Below are 16,729 nucleotides of genomic sequence, written 5' to 3'. Positions count from 1 at the left end.
GAAGGAAGGAAGGAAGGAAGGAAGGAAGGAAGGAAGGAAGGAAGGAAGGAAGGAAGGAAGAAAGAAAGAAAAACCTCATGTGAAACAGGCAAGGCTTCCACTTAAGAGCTTCTCCATTCTTTAAATGTCATTCATCACTCACCCTCCTTTTACACTCCTGGCGTATTACTTCAGCAGCCCTGGTCTTCCTCCATCTTTCTAGCTCCTTCCCCTCCCTCCTTGGCTATGTTCTGGGGTAACTTTCACTTCCATCTGTCCCCTCCCACACTTCCTTCCCACCTCAACCTTGGGCTGCCTATCAAATGACACCTTTCCACCTTACCCCCAGGGCAACTAATCAGAGGTAGCCATCCTCCTTCCCAAGGAATGGGCACGTGGTATAAATTAGGCCAATCAGAGCCTTGCAGAGGGTTCTTATGGGACCACTGCAATTACAGTTGCAGGTGAGGCTTTCTTGCTGCATGTCTCCTGGGGGAACCACTCACTCACTATGTGTTCTACAGAAGTTGTGGCTCAGAGACACTCTAAGCTGGAGTGCCAGAGGAAGAAGCTGTGAGAAGAAAGGACTTACCAATACATCAAGTCTACAGTAGGCAAGGCAAGAAGAGCTTCTGTAGGTGGAGACAAGCCAGGAAGCAGAGGGCCACAGGCAAGCAGGTGGGCACTGCTTCGGCACACCTGCCTCCCAGGCCACCTGCATTCCCTCCCAACCTGTTACCCTCGAGTGGGCTGTTGCCAGACAGGGAAGCCCTGCATGCCTCAGGCAGCCCCCGGGGCAGGCCCAGCCCCCTCCAGGGGTAGCATCCTAGTGTCGCACTATCATGGAAGTTTTTGTGGGCTCGCTTGTCACTCACCTGCTGTGCAGGATGGGGGATCAGTTAGAGGACACAGAATACAGGGCTTGGGAGGTAGAGAGGAGGGGTTCTTGTTACCAAGAGGAGGCCAAGTCTGGAATAAGTGTCTCCTGGGAGACCAGGATCCCTGGGAGTGGATAAGGCCAGTGGAGGTCAGAACTTGGGCCAGAGCCGTCTTCCCTGGTGAAAGGAAAGTCAGGCGGGAGATGATGAGCTGAGCTCCAGTCCCAGCCCGCCGTCTCGCCATCAGTGCCTCTACGCCACACTCAGCGCTCCAGAGCTGCTGCGAGGAATGGAGGCTGGCTCAGGCCGAAGGCTGAGGCAAGTCAAGTTTGTTTTTCCTTTCGCCCCCAACACAGACGCACAGTCATTCTTCCTCTCTCTTTCCTCTCCAAGACACGTCAAAGCTGAGAGGGCTGACTCTGGCGAGGGCTGTCTCTGCCCTCACCTGGTCACCTCATCCTGCTGGCCCCAAGGCCCTGCTTTCCTCTGCCCTGTTCTTGGCTCCCAGCCCCCCGCCACCCCTGGCAGCCGGACCAGCCAAGGCCAGGCTGTTTTGGAAAAGTGCTGGGAGGTGGCAGAATGTGCGGTCTGCGAGTTCCCTCCAAACTGGCGCCCCAATCCCTGGACAAACAGCAGCCGTGTTTGCCTGTCCACAACAGCCTGTGTTCTCCTTCCAGGCCAGGAGATCCCGAGGGCAGTCGGCATGTGGGGGGCAGGCAGGCAGGGAGGCAGACGTCACCAACCCGCGGGTCTGCAGGAGAGAGGCACTGACGGACCGGGTGATGACGGGCCTGCCACCCGCCCCGCCAGGCCCTCCCGCCCTGCGGCAGGGCGGTCAGACTGAGGGCAGCCCAAGGACACGCTTCTCTCACCTCTGCTGCCACACAGGACATCCCACCAAGAGAGATGGAATTCACACTCTGCAAAATTACTACCTCGTGCTGGCACATTTCTGGGTGGAAGCTCGGGGTGTTCACTGCTGCCTCTTACTGACCCTGGAGGCTTCTGACTGAGGGAGCCCCTCCAAGTGGGCACGTGCTGGGCAGGTGGTCTGGTTCTGGCGCAGGAGCTACCCTTCAATCCTGTGAGGCCATGGGAAAGTCCTTGCCATTCTGAGACTCTACTTTATCTTGAAAACAGGGGACTCAACCTTGCTTTCCTCCCACCCTGGAGAGGGCAGAGGTTGGGGCTAGGACTCAGGGAGAGCAGGGCTGGGCATGCTGGGGAGGGGCAGAGTAAGGCATAACGACAGCACGGAGCAAAGGACAGGGTGGTCAGGGTCTGCTGAGTGTCCTGTCCCAGTGGCGTTGCTTGGAAGATGTTGGGGTTTCTCTTCTGGGTGGCCAGGCTCTGGGACCTGGGTGGAGAGAGGCCCTGCGTCTCAGAGTGCATCCGCGCCCGGGGCCTCTGAGCCAACATTGGGTCTGACTGACTGAATGAAAAAGAAATGCTGCAGCCACAAAAAGGCCTTTCTCAGGCCAGCTCAGGGGAGACTTTCCCTCCCCAGACTGGGGGGAGAGGACCGTGGGGCATGGCGGAGGCTCCGACCAGCCCGGGCACAGTGACACCTTTCCCTCCCTGGTTCCTGGTGCAGCTCCAGGGGCCATGGCTCTGCATCTCATTGCTTTCCCTCCCCTAGCACAGCCCCTTGGTCCTGGGACTGTGCCCTTTGCCAGCCTTACCTCCAGCCTCCGTGGCAGTCCAGATGCGGAGCAGCTTTTCCCAGCTGGCAAATGGCACATGGTTTGTCATCAAATGGGTTTGAGAAGCCTGCAACCTGTGTCCTCTCTATACCATGTTGCCCCTTAGTGCACCCATCCTCAGGCGCAAGGTCCTGACAAGTCTTGTGGTGAAGAGATCTGCCTACTTCTCTTTAACCCCTTCCTCAAATGTACTTGATCAAGGAATCTATCTGCTCCTGCAGCTCATGAAACAGCCTTTGAGAAGTGCCTCCTGGGGCACAGGGCTGGGCGTCAGAATTGAATTCTGCTCCTCAGTTCACCACGTGGCCGTGGACATCAGTATAAACGAGATGGACTCAGGACAAGCCCTGAGCACTCTGGGTTGTCGTGTCCAGCACTGAGACACCTAGTCCAGCCAGTCATGGCTACACTCGGCCAGGAGAGCTGGCTCCCAGCTGCCACATCTCCCAACAGACCTCTGGGGCCAGTAGCTGTTCAGTGACATCTTTCCCTCCCCAAGGGAACTCCTCGAAGGACGCTGCCACGAACTTCTCTGTGCCTATGCACAGGGAATGGCAGGTTGGCCTCATAGGACAAATGTTTCTGGGCAGAACTTCCTGGCTGGCAGGTGGGACTGGACGTTGCTGAAGGGAACGTGGGCGTCAGGGAGTGGGGAGTACCCTTTCAGTGAGGCTGAAAGGCAGAGACCAGAGAGCCAAACGAAGGTGAGTCCCCACAGTTTATTATGGAAGCCTATAAAAGAGCCACATTGAGTACTTTCAAAATCACAAAATGCACAACATCCATTTTTTAATATGCAACATGGAATATTATATACAGATTAAGACCACATGACAGCAAAAACACTCACACGGCACCAGTTTCATATCAAAACAAAACACACAAGTGCTTTTTCAATATTAAAACAACTGTGATAAAAACATATTAATATTTTGAACCATGTTTACAATAGAGAAAAATTCATATTTTACTAAATAACGAATATTTAACAGCGAAAACTTTATACTAAATATCTATTTTGAATTATAACAAAATAGTACTTATAATAGTTTATAAAGACAGACACAAAATTATAACATTTATGAAAAAAAAGTTTTGTGTATAAAATATTATAGTGATCCGGGCAGGGTCCAGATGGAGCCCAGAACACAAACGCCAGCGCCCAACATCGAAAGTGCTTCAATCTGCAAGCCCATGGCAGGAAGAGTTTTGTGGGGTTTTGTCTTTTTAATGTCAAGTTACAATAGTTAGGAATGGTAAGTGCGGAAACATCACCCATCTAACACTATGTCTATAAAACCTACACACACACACAGACACGGATGGACATACAGAGGAGACGGATGACTTTCAACATGGGACCCTCCTGTCAGCCAGTCAAGAGCTTTCTTCAGTTCTCTTCTTGTTGCCTTTGAGACCCAGTGGGGCAAATGACCTTTCTTTTAGCCCTGTCAGGAACCCCCTTCAGCCTTTTCTCTGCCCCTCCCAGGCTGGTCACCCCAACAGAAGGCCACTGAGGCCTTCCAGAGCCCTCCGGCCCCCCACCCCTCTCCAGGGCCAGGCCCGGTGGGCTTCCTGTCTGAAGCTGCACTTACTGCATTCCTAGATATTCGGTCAAGACCGATTGGTTTGGGGCAGGCCGGGTCAGCTTGGAGGCGCGTGAAACTTCCAGACACTGGGCTTTTTTGTGGGTGACCAATTCTGGTGCACCATGCAGCTATTTTGCAAGCTTTGACAAGTCTTTACACATTTTTGCCTGTTTTTCAGAATGTGAAGAGATTGAGAGATTTTATTAAGTTTTCTAAAATGTCAATTTTTGCCAATAAGTTTTGTTCTGCACTGATTTTTCATAGTGAAAAAGTAAAAACCAAATGAAACTTGAGAACAGGGGGTAACAGGACAGTCGTGGGGTGTGGTAAGCCCGTTCCTTCCTGTAGAGCCTACCGCAGGTCAATGTGAGTGGGGGAGAGAGTTGGGGTGTCATCTGCCCACTCAGCACCATCAGAGGGGGCCACTGAGCAGTCATAGTGGTCACTGCTTGGGAGAGGCAATTAGGGGGATCAACGTCCTGCACCTTCTGTGTGTTTTTGATTTTCTTGCAAAGAGGATTCACCTCTTTTAGAACATCGAAAGCCCAAAGAGAAACACGGAAAGCAAAGACAAATCTGAAAACAGACAAAATCACTGAAGACTCTTCAAAGGCCCCAAACCGGCCCTGGGAGGCATCCCAAATTGTCAACACTCAAAATGCTGGTAGCAGAAGCTACTCCTTTTCCCCCTGACTGGCCAGTTTTCAAGCAAATCGCTTCCTACAAATCGCACATACCAGCCTCCTTGCTGCAGCTGCAGCAGCACCCCACCCCCACCCCGCAGCTGCCTCCAGACAGGGCAGAGGCCTGGGTCAGCTCGAGGAAGGGCTACCTTCTGCACACACCTCCCCTTGCTTTCGACTAGTCCCCACACCCCTGAGCTGGGCTAAGCGGACAGTGGCATAGAGGTGGGAAGGGACTTCCTAGACACTTTTCCAAGGGCAAAGGGTGAGGGTTAAGGAAGGGACAACAGAGGCCCTTGTTCCCCATCAGAAGAAAGAACCCGTATCCTTCCCCATACTCACTAGCCGAGTGGGGGGCATCAGGGAGAACAGTGACCGTGCAGGAGATGGTGGCAGCTTCTAAATCCCCACATTTTTGCCAGAGCAGGGCGGGAGGCAGTGGGCCATTTTCTTGTCTCCACCAGGAGACAAAGGCAAAGATGCTGGATTTCACCCCGAGAGTCCAGCTCTGAAATTGAACCCACAGAAGGTCTGGAGCGTGGGGGAGCTGCTCAATCCGCAACTAAGGAGTCATTTGCAGAAGTCCTTCCCCGGAGCAGCCGGGACGGAGGTTAGGGGACAGAGGAGATGCTTTTTCCAGTCCCCAGTAATGCCAAGATTTGGTTATGTCAGTGAATAAATATGAGCCAAAGGCCTTGGGTGTGTGTGTACAGGGGAGTAGGGTGGGCTCAAGGCCTCATTGTGGGAAGGTGAGAATGTCAGTGCTGTGTGCATGCCCAGGGCCACCAGGGAGGATGCTGGGAGGACAGAGCCTGGGGCTCCTTTGCCCCAAGGTCAGAGGAGAGAAAAAGTAGCAGCAATAGGTAATTTCAAATGTTCAAACTGGCAAAGAGGTGGGACCCCTCTAGGCTGGCTGCAGCCTCCGCCTGTACCAAGGGCGACTGGAGTTCTATGCCAGGACGCCATCCCTCAGCGCACACCCAGAGGGGCACATGCCCCAGTCTGAGTAGAGGCAGGAGGGGGAGGGGTGCTGAAGAGGCCACCTCTTTCTCTTACTCCCATCCCAAGTCAACCACTTGACCTCAAACTAAAAGGGTCCAAATGAAATGGGAGGAGAGGGGCCAGCTGGGAACATCACAAGCAAACGCTGCAGCATGAGCCGCCTGACACGTAACACTGTAACGGGCATGCGGAGCCCCTGGGCATGCCAGCCCGGGAGCCAAGCTGATGGGAGCTGGAGAGAGACTGGGGGAAGCAGGAGCCAGGGGCCCATCCTCCAAGAGGATGGAGCCCTTTTGGGTAGGGTTTGCCAGGGAGGGGGTCCAGGGGAGGGAGAAGTAGGGGGGCCATTCCCCCTTCCCCGGGTTCCAGCCCCTCCCACACACAGGTTTCTACCCTTCCATCGCCTCCCGCCCATGGCCTGGCTGGGCTGAGGCGGGGGTGTGGGCCAGGCTCCTTTAGACTGTGGCACTCAGCATGGCCTCCGTCTCTGGCAGGATCTTGTTCTGGTTGGAGTCCAGGCCAAAGAACTTGACACTGAGGCCGTCCACGGGGTGCAGGACAGGGACCAAGGTGATGCGGGGGAAGGTCCGAGTGGCCAGCTCAAAGCGGCTTGTGCTGGCCAGCTCCACCGCCAGCACCTTCAGGAACAGCTTGGCCAGGTGCTTGCCCAGGCAGGTCCGGACACCGCCGCCGAAAGGGAGGTAATGGAAACGGCCATCCTTGTCTTCACTCCGAGCCTGACCGAAGCGGTCAGGGTCAAATACGTTCACGTCTTTGAACACGGGCGCCGTGTCGTGGGTATCCCGGATGCTGTACATGACACTCCATCCTTTGGGGATCTGAAAACCCTGGAGGTGAGATGAGGGCAGGGTAGGATGGTGAGAGCCAGCAAAGGTCTGAGAGGGCCCAGGACTCCTGCCTGCCAGTCCCCTCCCAGATGTTCCTACAGACATCCCACTGTGGTCTCCTGGCCTGGCCAGCACCCCTCAGCATGTTAGTCCAGTGTCTTATTTACAAAATGTCCACATGCAACTTCACACACGACACCCAGGCTGGTTTCAACTGACCCAGGTTTGAGACAAGGTCTCTCCCATGAAAGTTCCCTGAAAACAACTGCCGCTTCCCCATCAGACTGAGGTACCTACTCTGAGGAGAAGTCTGGTCTTTCCCATCAGCCAGCACCCTGCACCGCCCCCCACCACAAGGCAGTGCTCCCACGGGCCCCCTGAGACCCAGTCCTGAGGGCTCAGCCTCACGTCAAGCTCGAAGGTCTGCAGCACGGTGCGGTAGCCACCGGAAATGGGCGTGAAAAGGCGCATGACCTCCTTGATGACGCAGTCCAGGTAGTGCAGTCCGCTGAGCACGTCGAGGCGCAGCGTGCCCTCGCAGGGGCAGCCGCCACTGTGCAGGATGCCCTGCGTCCGCAGCTCCTCCCGAAGCTTCTCCAGCACGGCCGGGTGCTTCAGCAGCTGCATGATAAGTGACGTGCTGGCACTGGCAGTGGTGGCATAGGCTGCAAAGATCAGCTCCAGGGTGCCGTCCTGCAGAGGAGAATCACCATCAGCAACCCAGACTGAGCCAGGCAGGCCAGCCTGGGGGCGACCTCACTCTACCGGGGTCCCCCGAGCCGCAGCATCATCCATCTGGGTCCTGTCCGCTTCCTCTGAGCCTCATGTTGCTGGGCATTTAGGCCACAATGGACGCAGGTCAGAGAGCCAGTCCTGTGACTCAGCAGGAGATACAACTGCTGTAACGCGGGGCAGAGGAACTAACCCGGAAGTCCCCTGGGGTAGGGCCACTTCTCACTCAGCGCTGGATTCTGAGGTATTGAGCCCCAGCAGTCCCAGCAGCCTAATCAGTGTAGTGAGCTCCAAGAAAAAAAGGAAAAAAATCCCAAGGAGCCAGGCACTGTGCGGGTGAGTGGGGTTGGGGGTGCAGGGTCGAAGCCCCAACCTTCCTACTCCCAGCTCCAGCTCCTACTCCACCTCAAGAAGGACATCAGGGTTTGAGAAGCAGTCTGGGCCACACCCATGAAGACCCGGGATGGGACTGCAGTGAGCGGGCTCAGGGGAAGTGGCCCTCAGAAGACCTAACGCCTCCTCTGAGGTATCCTAGGGAGCAAGGAACCTGGGCCATGCATGCCCCATGGAAAGGCCCCAGCAGGTCACCTCATTCCAAGCCCTGTATTTTAGAAACATGGACACTAGGCCCAGAGAGGGGAGCGAAGGGACCTCGATCCCTAACTTGCCACAGCACCACACCTACAAGTCAAGAATGTCTTGTGAAATGGAAGAGTCATTCGGGCTCCTTCCTGGCTCACCAGGTAAAAAGCTAGAGCTAGAAGAGGGGGAAGCAAAGAAAGATTGAGGGGATGGGGAAGTCTGCAGCAAGTCTCTATGGGCACCTGGCAAGCTGTGTGTGGCAGAATCTGAACGAGGATGAAGTAACGGATCCCTTCTCTGGTGGAATAGCCATCCTAAAAAGGAGTGGGCACGAAGCCCCTCTCAGAGCTCAGTGTGGACAGTCTTGGTGCTGGCAGCCCAAGTGGGCTTTGCCAGTGCCAGGCAGGTTGGGAGAGTGGCAAATGCCACCAATCTGAAAAGGCTGGCAGGAAGAGGGGACCTAAGTTAGGTCCAAATCTACCCAGCACTTCCCCAAGGGCTGAGCTGCCTCCCCTTGCGGGCCTGAGTTTCCCTAGGTGACCTACCGGGGTTATTGTGACCATTAAAATGCACTGAAATCGTGAAGACTGGAGGGAAGGGGAGAGGGGTCGATAAAAACCACGGACACTGAGCCCATTCAGAGGTTTCTAAGCGCCAATTTTTTTGCATCTTTTCCAAAATGGTAGATAGGACGGTGGATGGGATGGAGAGTGTGGGTCCCAGTGTCATGGGAACCTGCTCACACCAGGACAGGGTACACACACAGCAAGTCGTGGGGAGAGGGGGAGCAGCCCCACCCATCACAGGTGCTTCTCACCCACCCCACCATGTGCACAGCAGTAGGGTCAGGGCTGCTCTTCTGGCTTAAGCCCCAGCCCAGTGAAGTGACAGCCACCGAAGCTGCTCAGAAACAGTCCCTGTGGAATGCAACCAGAAAGGGGCTGTCCCGGGGTTGAGCAAGGGGCACTCATGCTGGCCACTGGGGAGGCCCCCCACCTTCAGCTCCTGCATGGTCATCTCCTTCCCATGCTCCTTGCTGCTCTCGATGAGGATGTCCAGTGCGTCCGAGTAGTCCTTGCCCTGCGTGCACTGCAGCTTCTCCCGGATCGCCTTTTCCAAGCCCTTCTGCAGGATCTGTCGTGCCTGAATGCCCTGAAAGGAGAAGGTGGCCATCCTGTCACCTAAGGGGAAGGGCACCAAGGGCCTCCTCCCAAGGTGGTCCAGGGTAGGGGACATTTATGAGAACTTCCCCTCTCAGCCACAGAGACCACAAGGTGAAGGCTCCACCTGCCCTCCCACTGACTCTCCCCTCTGTCTCTGTGGCGGATGACTGTCTAGTGGTAAGCCACCCCTCCCTCAGGGTGAGCTCATGGATGCCCACTTCTTCTCCTCCCAGGCCTGGGAGCTCACCCGCCGGTAGCCACTAAAGGGCAAGTCGACAGGCAGGGAAAAGACGTTCTCCACAAACTGCTGGTAGACCTCAAAGAGGTGCCCAAGGTCCTCTTCGGGGATGCTGAAGCCCAGGAGCACACGGATGGCCATGCGGAAGGTGAGCTTCTGGGCCTCCTGGTACACATTGATGGCCTCGGGGCGGCTGCTCCAGGCGCGCAGTGTGTCCTGGATCACCAGTTGGATCTTGGGCAGGTAGCTCTCCAGAGCCTCATGGCTAAAGATCTTGGAGAAAACCTGGAGGGGAGAGAGGCGGGCAAGCTGGTCAGATGGGCTCAGGCTGCCCATGAGGCTCCCAGAGGCCTGGCTGAGGCACAGGGCCCATGACTTTGACTGGAGAAAACTCCAGGCCCTCACCCTGACCAAGCTCCTCCATCCATCTCCCAGACACCGTGCCCTCGCTGGCTTCCCTATTCTGAACCCCACTGCCTGTGTCTCGGTGGGGATGGCAAGAGAAGGACAGGTTACTAAAACACAGTTCATAAGTATTTTTATTCAAAGTCAAGACCTTCCACAACCCTCACAGGGTGACCTGAGCGATCGTCTCCTGTCCTGACCCCCAGAAAAGTTCATGGTCCAAACAATGGCAAAGCCCTGGAGGCCAGGGAATCCAGCTGCCGACAGATCTGTGGGCGATGTGGCTGTACCAGCCATGGGGAGACACAGAGCAGGCAAGAAGGGGTTGGGGGAAGGCCGCCCACCATTGCAAGGGCCCCTTCCAGAATTCCCAGGCCACAGGGCAGAAGTGCCCAGGAGTGTAACACAGGTGAGCAGACTGGACAAGGAAGAGCCAGAAAGCAGTAGGTGGCCCTTTTACTCACTGATGGGAAAACAAGAGAGTCTGAGGCTAGACTGAAAGTAGGACTTTCTGAGACCCAAACTTGCTCTCACTCCCTGGGAAACACCCACTGGGAGTTTGTCATCAGCTGTGCCATCAAGATATCTTCCATGTAGCCAGGTCCGGAGGCAGCAGGATGGGGGCAAGGCTTTCCGCCCCAAAAGATCACAAAGGCAATCAGAAGCCCCTTTAATTCTTTGCATCTTCCTGGTCCATTTTAAGTAGCCAGAGCCCCTGTTGCCATCTCCCTGCTTTCAGGCCTCCTGACTCCTCAGCAGCGGCCCCTCCTCCTCATCCAGATGCCCCTGCACACGTTTTTCACGCTGCTGCCATGGTGCATAGGAAAGCGAGAGTGTTCGTTTATATACTGATGACCCGTGAGTCTCACTTGTAACCAACAACCTCCGTCCCACAACCCCCCCAGAGTCCAGGGCAGTAGGAGGGTGCCCACCCCGCCACCAGCACCAAGGAGAAGGTCATGGGGAAGAGAGGGGGAGGGGCAGCGCAGGAGAAGGAGATAAATATTGCTCCAGCCCCCCCACCCTGCTTCATGCAAACCACACACACGCGCCCGCCCTCCCCTTCTGCCCCCCGAACACAACCACCGCACAAACTGTAAATGTGAGAATTTCCCCTGCAGTCAGCTCGAGGAGGAAAAGGTAACATTTTCCTGGCCTCAGCCCTGCATGGCTAATGGGAGGGCTGGTTTGCAGAAATAACAGTGCTGGCCCTTCAGTGGCCCAGCCAGGCATTCACAATAGCACTTTCATTCCGAAATTCCCGGTGGGCAGAGGGAGGGAGGAGGGAAGGAGGCCGCCGGTGAGGGGCAGAGAAGCCAGCACTGTTTGGGGCTGCTTCTGCTACTAAGGGACAGCTGAAAGGAAGGACAATGGGAGGTGGCCAAGGGCTGCCCAGGCCTAAACAGGTCAATCACGCCTTGTTCTGTCCGGGGTCTCAGGCATTTCCGGTGGGGGGAGGGGGCGGGGAGGGCGCGGTCAGCAGCCACCTCCCTTCACAGGGTTACGGATAAAGGCAGTGCTCTCTGTCTCAGCAGCCCCTCACCCCAATATCCTTAGGATTCCAGGTTCAGCTGTTGGCCAAAAAGTCTTATGGGGTGGGATAGGCGGCCTTGTCCCCAAAGCCCGACATTGGCCAACTAAGGACCTTTACAGAACAGCAGAGAGCCCACAGGTGAGCAGAAAGTGGCTTGTGGAAGCCGAGCGAGCTCATCAGGGAAGCAGAAAAGTGACAGTGGCTACCAGGCCTCAGTGGGAAAGCTGGAGGTGGGGACAAGCAGAGCCAGCCAGCCCAGGGCAGACTGAAGAGTACTGTCATGGAGGGGATGGGGCAGGGGCTGGCCAGGGCCCCAGCACAAGGGAGACGTGGCCCCAAAGGTAAGCATGGAGAGGGGGAAAAAGGAAAGAGGCCATGCTGACCAGAACTGGCCAAAGTCAAAGCCAGCTAGGCTCTAAGATGCAGTGGGGTGGTAGGAAAAGGCAGGCTGGATGCCCAGAGACCTGAGTTTTAACCCTAGATCATCCACTAACGTACATGGCCAAGTCAACCCCCAGACCCAGTTTACTCATCTGTAAAATAGTGAGGTTAAGCCAGGTGATCTCTTTTTCCTTTCAACGTACGGAGCACACAAACGCCAGTATCCACATGTCCCTAAGTAGATGCTATCCCCTCAAAGCACAGAATCTGGCACTGCACAAGTCACCTGGTAAGTGCCTGCCAGGCTTGTCACCCACACACCCCACATGGGCTACAGCGGCCCAAGAGGGGCCATCCCAGGGCTATTACCAAAGAGGAAGCACTCAGGGGCCCCAGTGCACCCCAGGTGTGGCCAGACAGTACCCACTGACAATCTACTTATTTGTTGAAGATTTGTCCTTCCTGCCCTGCCCTGCCCCGAAGGTTACATTCCCTGCGCCCTCTAGCGATGGCTGTCTGAATAGCTCCTTCTCAAGCTTTGGGGCCAAGGAGGGCAGGAAGGACCCCCAGAGGACCTGAGACTGAGTAGAGGGACTCCAAGGGCAGGCAGTCCACACCTGACCTTTAAGTGGGAAGGGGTCCTGAACAAGGTCAGGTGCTGGAATGACCCCAAGAAGCCCACTGACATCTTGTATCTGCAGGATCCCTGGGCTGAGTCTTCTGAAAAGAACTACGGCCGGAGCAAGGCTCTTACCTTGACCCATCGAGAAGCCTGACTAGATGGTCTAGGATACCTTTTTACCTGGCTGTCCCATGATTCTCCTCAGAGCCCCCCTGAGGTAAAGAAACTACCCAAATGAGACGCCAAGCAAAAGCAGATCTGGGACACTCAAGGGGCTTTGTTCAGAGAGCACCAAGTCCGTGCCCCTACCTCTGGCCCCGCTGTTTCACAGGGCCCATGGCCTACCAAACATGGGGAATACTGTAGGGCCTCATCCCTGGGTCTGTGGCAGCCCAGAGTCAGGGCAGCCCAGAAACCACCACCCACCACAAAGGCCAGGAGGAGGCGGAGGTGCTGGCCAGGGCAGAGGGAGGCTGCGATGCGGCAGGCGGGGTCAGGACTCGGGCATATGGGAAGGTGCCCGGTGGAGCCACTCAGTGTGGAGAGGGGAAGGGTTCCCAGCCCCTAGAGCTGCCTGCCCTGACCACAGTAGTAACAGAAGCCAGGGCTGCTTTGTCTCCCTCTGGGGCTTCCCTCTGAATTCCCAAAAGTGTGCCAAGAATGCCGGACAAAGGTCATCAGGAACCAGCCCTGGCCCAGGCAAAGCCCTGCAGAGGGAGCAGCAGGTATGGACTTCCCACCAGGGTTGTAGCTGGGAGCAGCAAGGGCAGAGGGTCAGGGAGACCTTGCCTGGAAAATCCCAGGTGTTTACTTGGGGCAGGATGGGTTTATTTGATGGATGGGCCTGGAAACCCTCCTCCCCATGTTGGTTTCCCCAATATCCCTGGTTCTCCCTCTCCCCTCACTGGGAGGCGATTCTACAAGGTGGGTGGGGGCGGGGGACAACCAAGGGACTTGCCAAGGCTCGAATTCCCTATAATTGTTTCTACAAATCTTCTCCCCTCTTCCCTCCTGCCTCTTACCTGGGGCCCCTGGGAGGAGAGTCAGTCACTGAACCCTCATGGCCCTGCATGCTGACCCACCCAGCCAGATAACCACCCTGTTCTCTGCTGGCAGCTATGGACGGCCAGGCGGACAAATGGACGGGCAGCCTCACGAGCGGGAAGAGCCGGAGAGGGAACCCACTCTCTGGGCCAGTGACTCAGACCGGGAGGAATGGAAGCTGCTGCCCGGGAGGGTGGGGGCCTGGGCAGGCCACCTTTCCAAGCCACCAGAGCCGTGGCCTGAGGAATGGAAAGAATAACAGAGGGCAGGCAGCTGCCTCGGCAGCTGTCTGCGCAGCACACGGGTGACGCCAAGGTGTGTACTTTATACTCAAGTAGGAGGGAGGACAAGAGAGGACGTCATCTTCCCAGATGGCATTCGCACTGGGCCATTTGCACTGGGCCTCGATTTCACCCTGGCTGCCTCTGAACCAGTCCCTCTTCAACCCCTCTGGTTTGGAGGGGCTGGCCCTGACCACATACCGCACCCCCGCCCCCCGCCCCGCCCCAGTCTGTACATGCCCCGCTGAGTTCCCAGCATCTTTAGAAACAGTACCTGTTCCTCATTTGCCTCCAGCTCTAATCATATCCCCTAACTCTTCCACACACAATGAAAGCACCCTGTGGGGGTGGGGAGGGCAACACTCGGCAGACATCTGCTGAGCCACAGAATCTGAAAAGGTTTACCCACTCATTCTTCTTCCAGCCATAGTAAAAACCCCTGGGAAAGCTGAGGCTCAAAGGGGAAGGGCCTCCCAAAGTCATAGTTCAGGGCGTGACTGGCCACACTCACCAAGGTCCCTGACCCTACTGCTTCCTACTCCTAACCCCATCAAGCCACCCTGTACCCATCCTGGGGGCTCTGAATTTATCCAAGAGCCCTGATGGGGAATCTCCTCTTTAGCCCAAGTTTATTTTAAGGGCAAAGCCAGCTGTTCTGGCTACTGTGATTTGCTCTAAGCATTTCACAGCCCCGGTAGACACTCCCCGACCCCTGCCCTTCTGCCTGGGGAACCTGCAATGGATGCAGCCCTGGCACAGGGGACTCAGGGCCAGAGCAGATCCCAGCCAAGCCCCACCCCACTGCCCACCAAGGCCACGATTGTCTCCCAAGGCTGGGAACGTGAACAAACACATGAGCATCACAGGCTTCGACACTCCCCGCCCCAGGAAAAAAGACACAGAAAGGAGGGTAAAGGGAGGGGGTAGCCCCCACTCCCAGCCAACCCACCCTCCCACTGCCTGGCACAAGGGCATGCAGAGGGAGGCACCCGCTCTCAGGCGCCCTAGCGGCTGGCTGTGTGTTCCCTCCCCCACTAACCTTCAGAGACATCCGCTCCTGCCACCCACCCCCTCAACGGTCCATGTCCACCTGATAGTGCTACAGTAACTTTTGAATGAAGGACTTCAGCTGGCAAAGCAAAGGCCTTCGCCAGGGGGCCCTCCCAGTAGCAGGACGGCCTGGCTGTCCCATCCAATGCAGGTAGGAACTTCTGTCCTGAACTGAGCCTGGTGGACAAGACTTTAAAGTCAGAGACTGTGCACTAGTTCAAAAGCCACGTACAGCTGGTCCAGGCTGGACTCCCCCAGGACCTTGAAACCATGGGCCCTCCTGGCTCTGCTTGACTGCTGAGGAACCTCCTGGCACAAGCCCCAGGATGCAGCCACCCTGAGCCTGAGCTCTACTCCCACCCAGGATGGGGCCCAAAGGCTAAATCAGTGAGGGCCAGTGGCTGGGCTTCCTAATTCCTGCCTCCAAAGCCTGGGAAAGCTCTTGCCCCACTTCAGCTTCTGGCGCAGAAGTCCTTGTAGCCAGACGTCTGGGTAGGAGGGGCAAGAAGACCACTTCTGGGTCTCCCTAGTCCAGGGCTCTAAGGCCAGGTGAGTCCCCTGCGATGCTTTCCAAATTCTGAGAAGTCCACCATTTGAGATGCTCTGAAGCTGCTGGTCCCTTAGTGCAAAGAGGCCAGCCCTATCTCTGAAGGAAAAGAGGAAATGCCTGATCCTGGTATGTGGGGCTGGGCACTGGAAGCTTCCAGAACTATCCCCGACTCCACTGTGTCTCTGACAACCCTTTCCCCAATCATCCCTACCTGACTATACACCTTTACGGAACAATACCCCAGTCTCTCTGCACACAAAAACAAAATGGATAGGGGCCCTCCCCCATCAATCAGAGACACCACAGGCCATAGGTGTGGGGGAACAAGGGACAGAGTTTGGGGGTGGCTACAGGGACACAAGCCTGGCTTCCGGAGAAGGTTCTGTTAGACTGGGCAAAACTTTCTGGACTTTCTCCCTGGCAACCCTACCCTTCTTGGCCCTAGACAACCAAAGCAGCCAGGGCAAACACCTGGAGTGCAGCGAGGGCTGTGAGGAGCCCCTTCCCAGAACATCTGGCCAGACCTCCCAGAGAAGGGGTGGGCCACCAGCCCCAATGGAAACAGTGACGCTCCTAGTTCCCTGCCAGCCAGGCCCCTGCACACCTGGGCCCCACTTCCTGCGAGCACATCCTAACCAGGCTTGGGTCTGGCCCAGCAGCCGCTCTCCAGCCAGGTCCCTGACTGCAGCATGGGCTAGATAAGGCAGTGTGAGTGGTGCTTAGCAGCTCTCACCCTGGCCAGACTGAATCCACGAGGCATTGGGTCCAACAGACTGGCCATTCTCTCTGGGACCAAAATGTGCTCCTGAGTAGTCTCTCATCCTTCTGGCTAGATTCTACTTCTTGAGGGCAAGGACCAAGTTTCTCACTTTTATGTTTGTAGCTAATCTAAAGTCTTCTATTTAGTTCAGTAAACTTAAGATCATGGAGCACCAACTAGAGAGATTTGAGGAAAGGACTCTTTGGTCCACCCATCTACCATAGGACCATGTGTATACATGTCACATAGCAAACACACAACCAGTACACACAAAGGGAGGGCCCCCACAAGCCTGTGTCAGGATGAACTGCATTCTGGCTGCTCCCCACACCCAGGGAGCTAGAGGGCTAGTGGACCCCATCTATGCCTCATTGAGGTCCTCAGTTTCTGCCCCCACCCCTGTCCTACCCCCAGTCCTCCCTCTCCCTTCCTTTCCTGTGTGTTCCCCTGACATTGGTCATCTGTGCCATCTCCTGTCTCCTCTCCTCTTTCCTTCTCTCCAAATGGACAATGTAGGCCAAAATCTTGGGGCTTTCCAGGCATGTCCTCCCCACCTGGAGAGGAACCACAAGGCAACAGCCTTGCCCAGAAGCCCTCTGCACCCCCAAGGTCTCACACTCTGGTCCTGACCAAGTTTTCTTCACCCTCCCCCCCTCCCCCTACCTTTCCCCACCCCCAGCTCCCAGCTTCTGGCCGCCCCACGTA

General features: G+C 56.2%; 1 protein-coding gene across 1 annotated transcript in view; it reads right to left on the bottom strand.

Moving 5' to 3' along the window:
• Positions 1 to 3,265: 3,265 nt before the first annotated feature.
• The window catches only part of LOC102885574 (cytochrome P450 26B1), a 20,024-nt gene continuing 6,560 nt past the window's right edge, over positions 3,266 to 16,729 (bottom strand). Inside the window, exons 3-6 of the mRNA XM_006909500.3 lie at positions 9,407 to 9,682; positions 8,993 to 9,148; positions 7,091 to 7,375; positions 3,266 to 6,682 (exon numbers count right to left, since the gene is read on the bottom strand). Coding sequence (XP_006909562.1) covers positions 6,290 to 6,682; positions 7,091 to 7,375; positions 8,993 to 9,148; positions 9,407 to 9,682 — 1,110 coding nt within the window. The 3' untranslated portion in view covers positions 3,266 to 6,289. The remainder of the gene's footprint in view (positions 6,683 to 7,090; positions 7,376 to 8,992; positions 9,149 to 9,406; positions 9,683 to 16,729) is intronic.

The sequence above is a fragment of the Pteropus alecto genome, unplaced genomic scaffold (assembly GCF_000325575.1).
Source record: "Pteropus alecto unplaced genomic scaffold, ASM32557v1 scaffold131, whole genome shotgun sequence".
In the NCBI taxonomy this organism is placed as follows: domain Eukaryota; kingdom Metazoa; phylum Chordata; class Mammalia; order Chiroptera; family Pteropodidae; genus Pteropus; species Pteropus alecto.
This window is presented reverse-complemented; position numbering and strand designations above follow the sequence as displayed.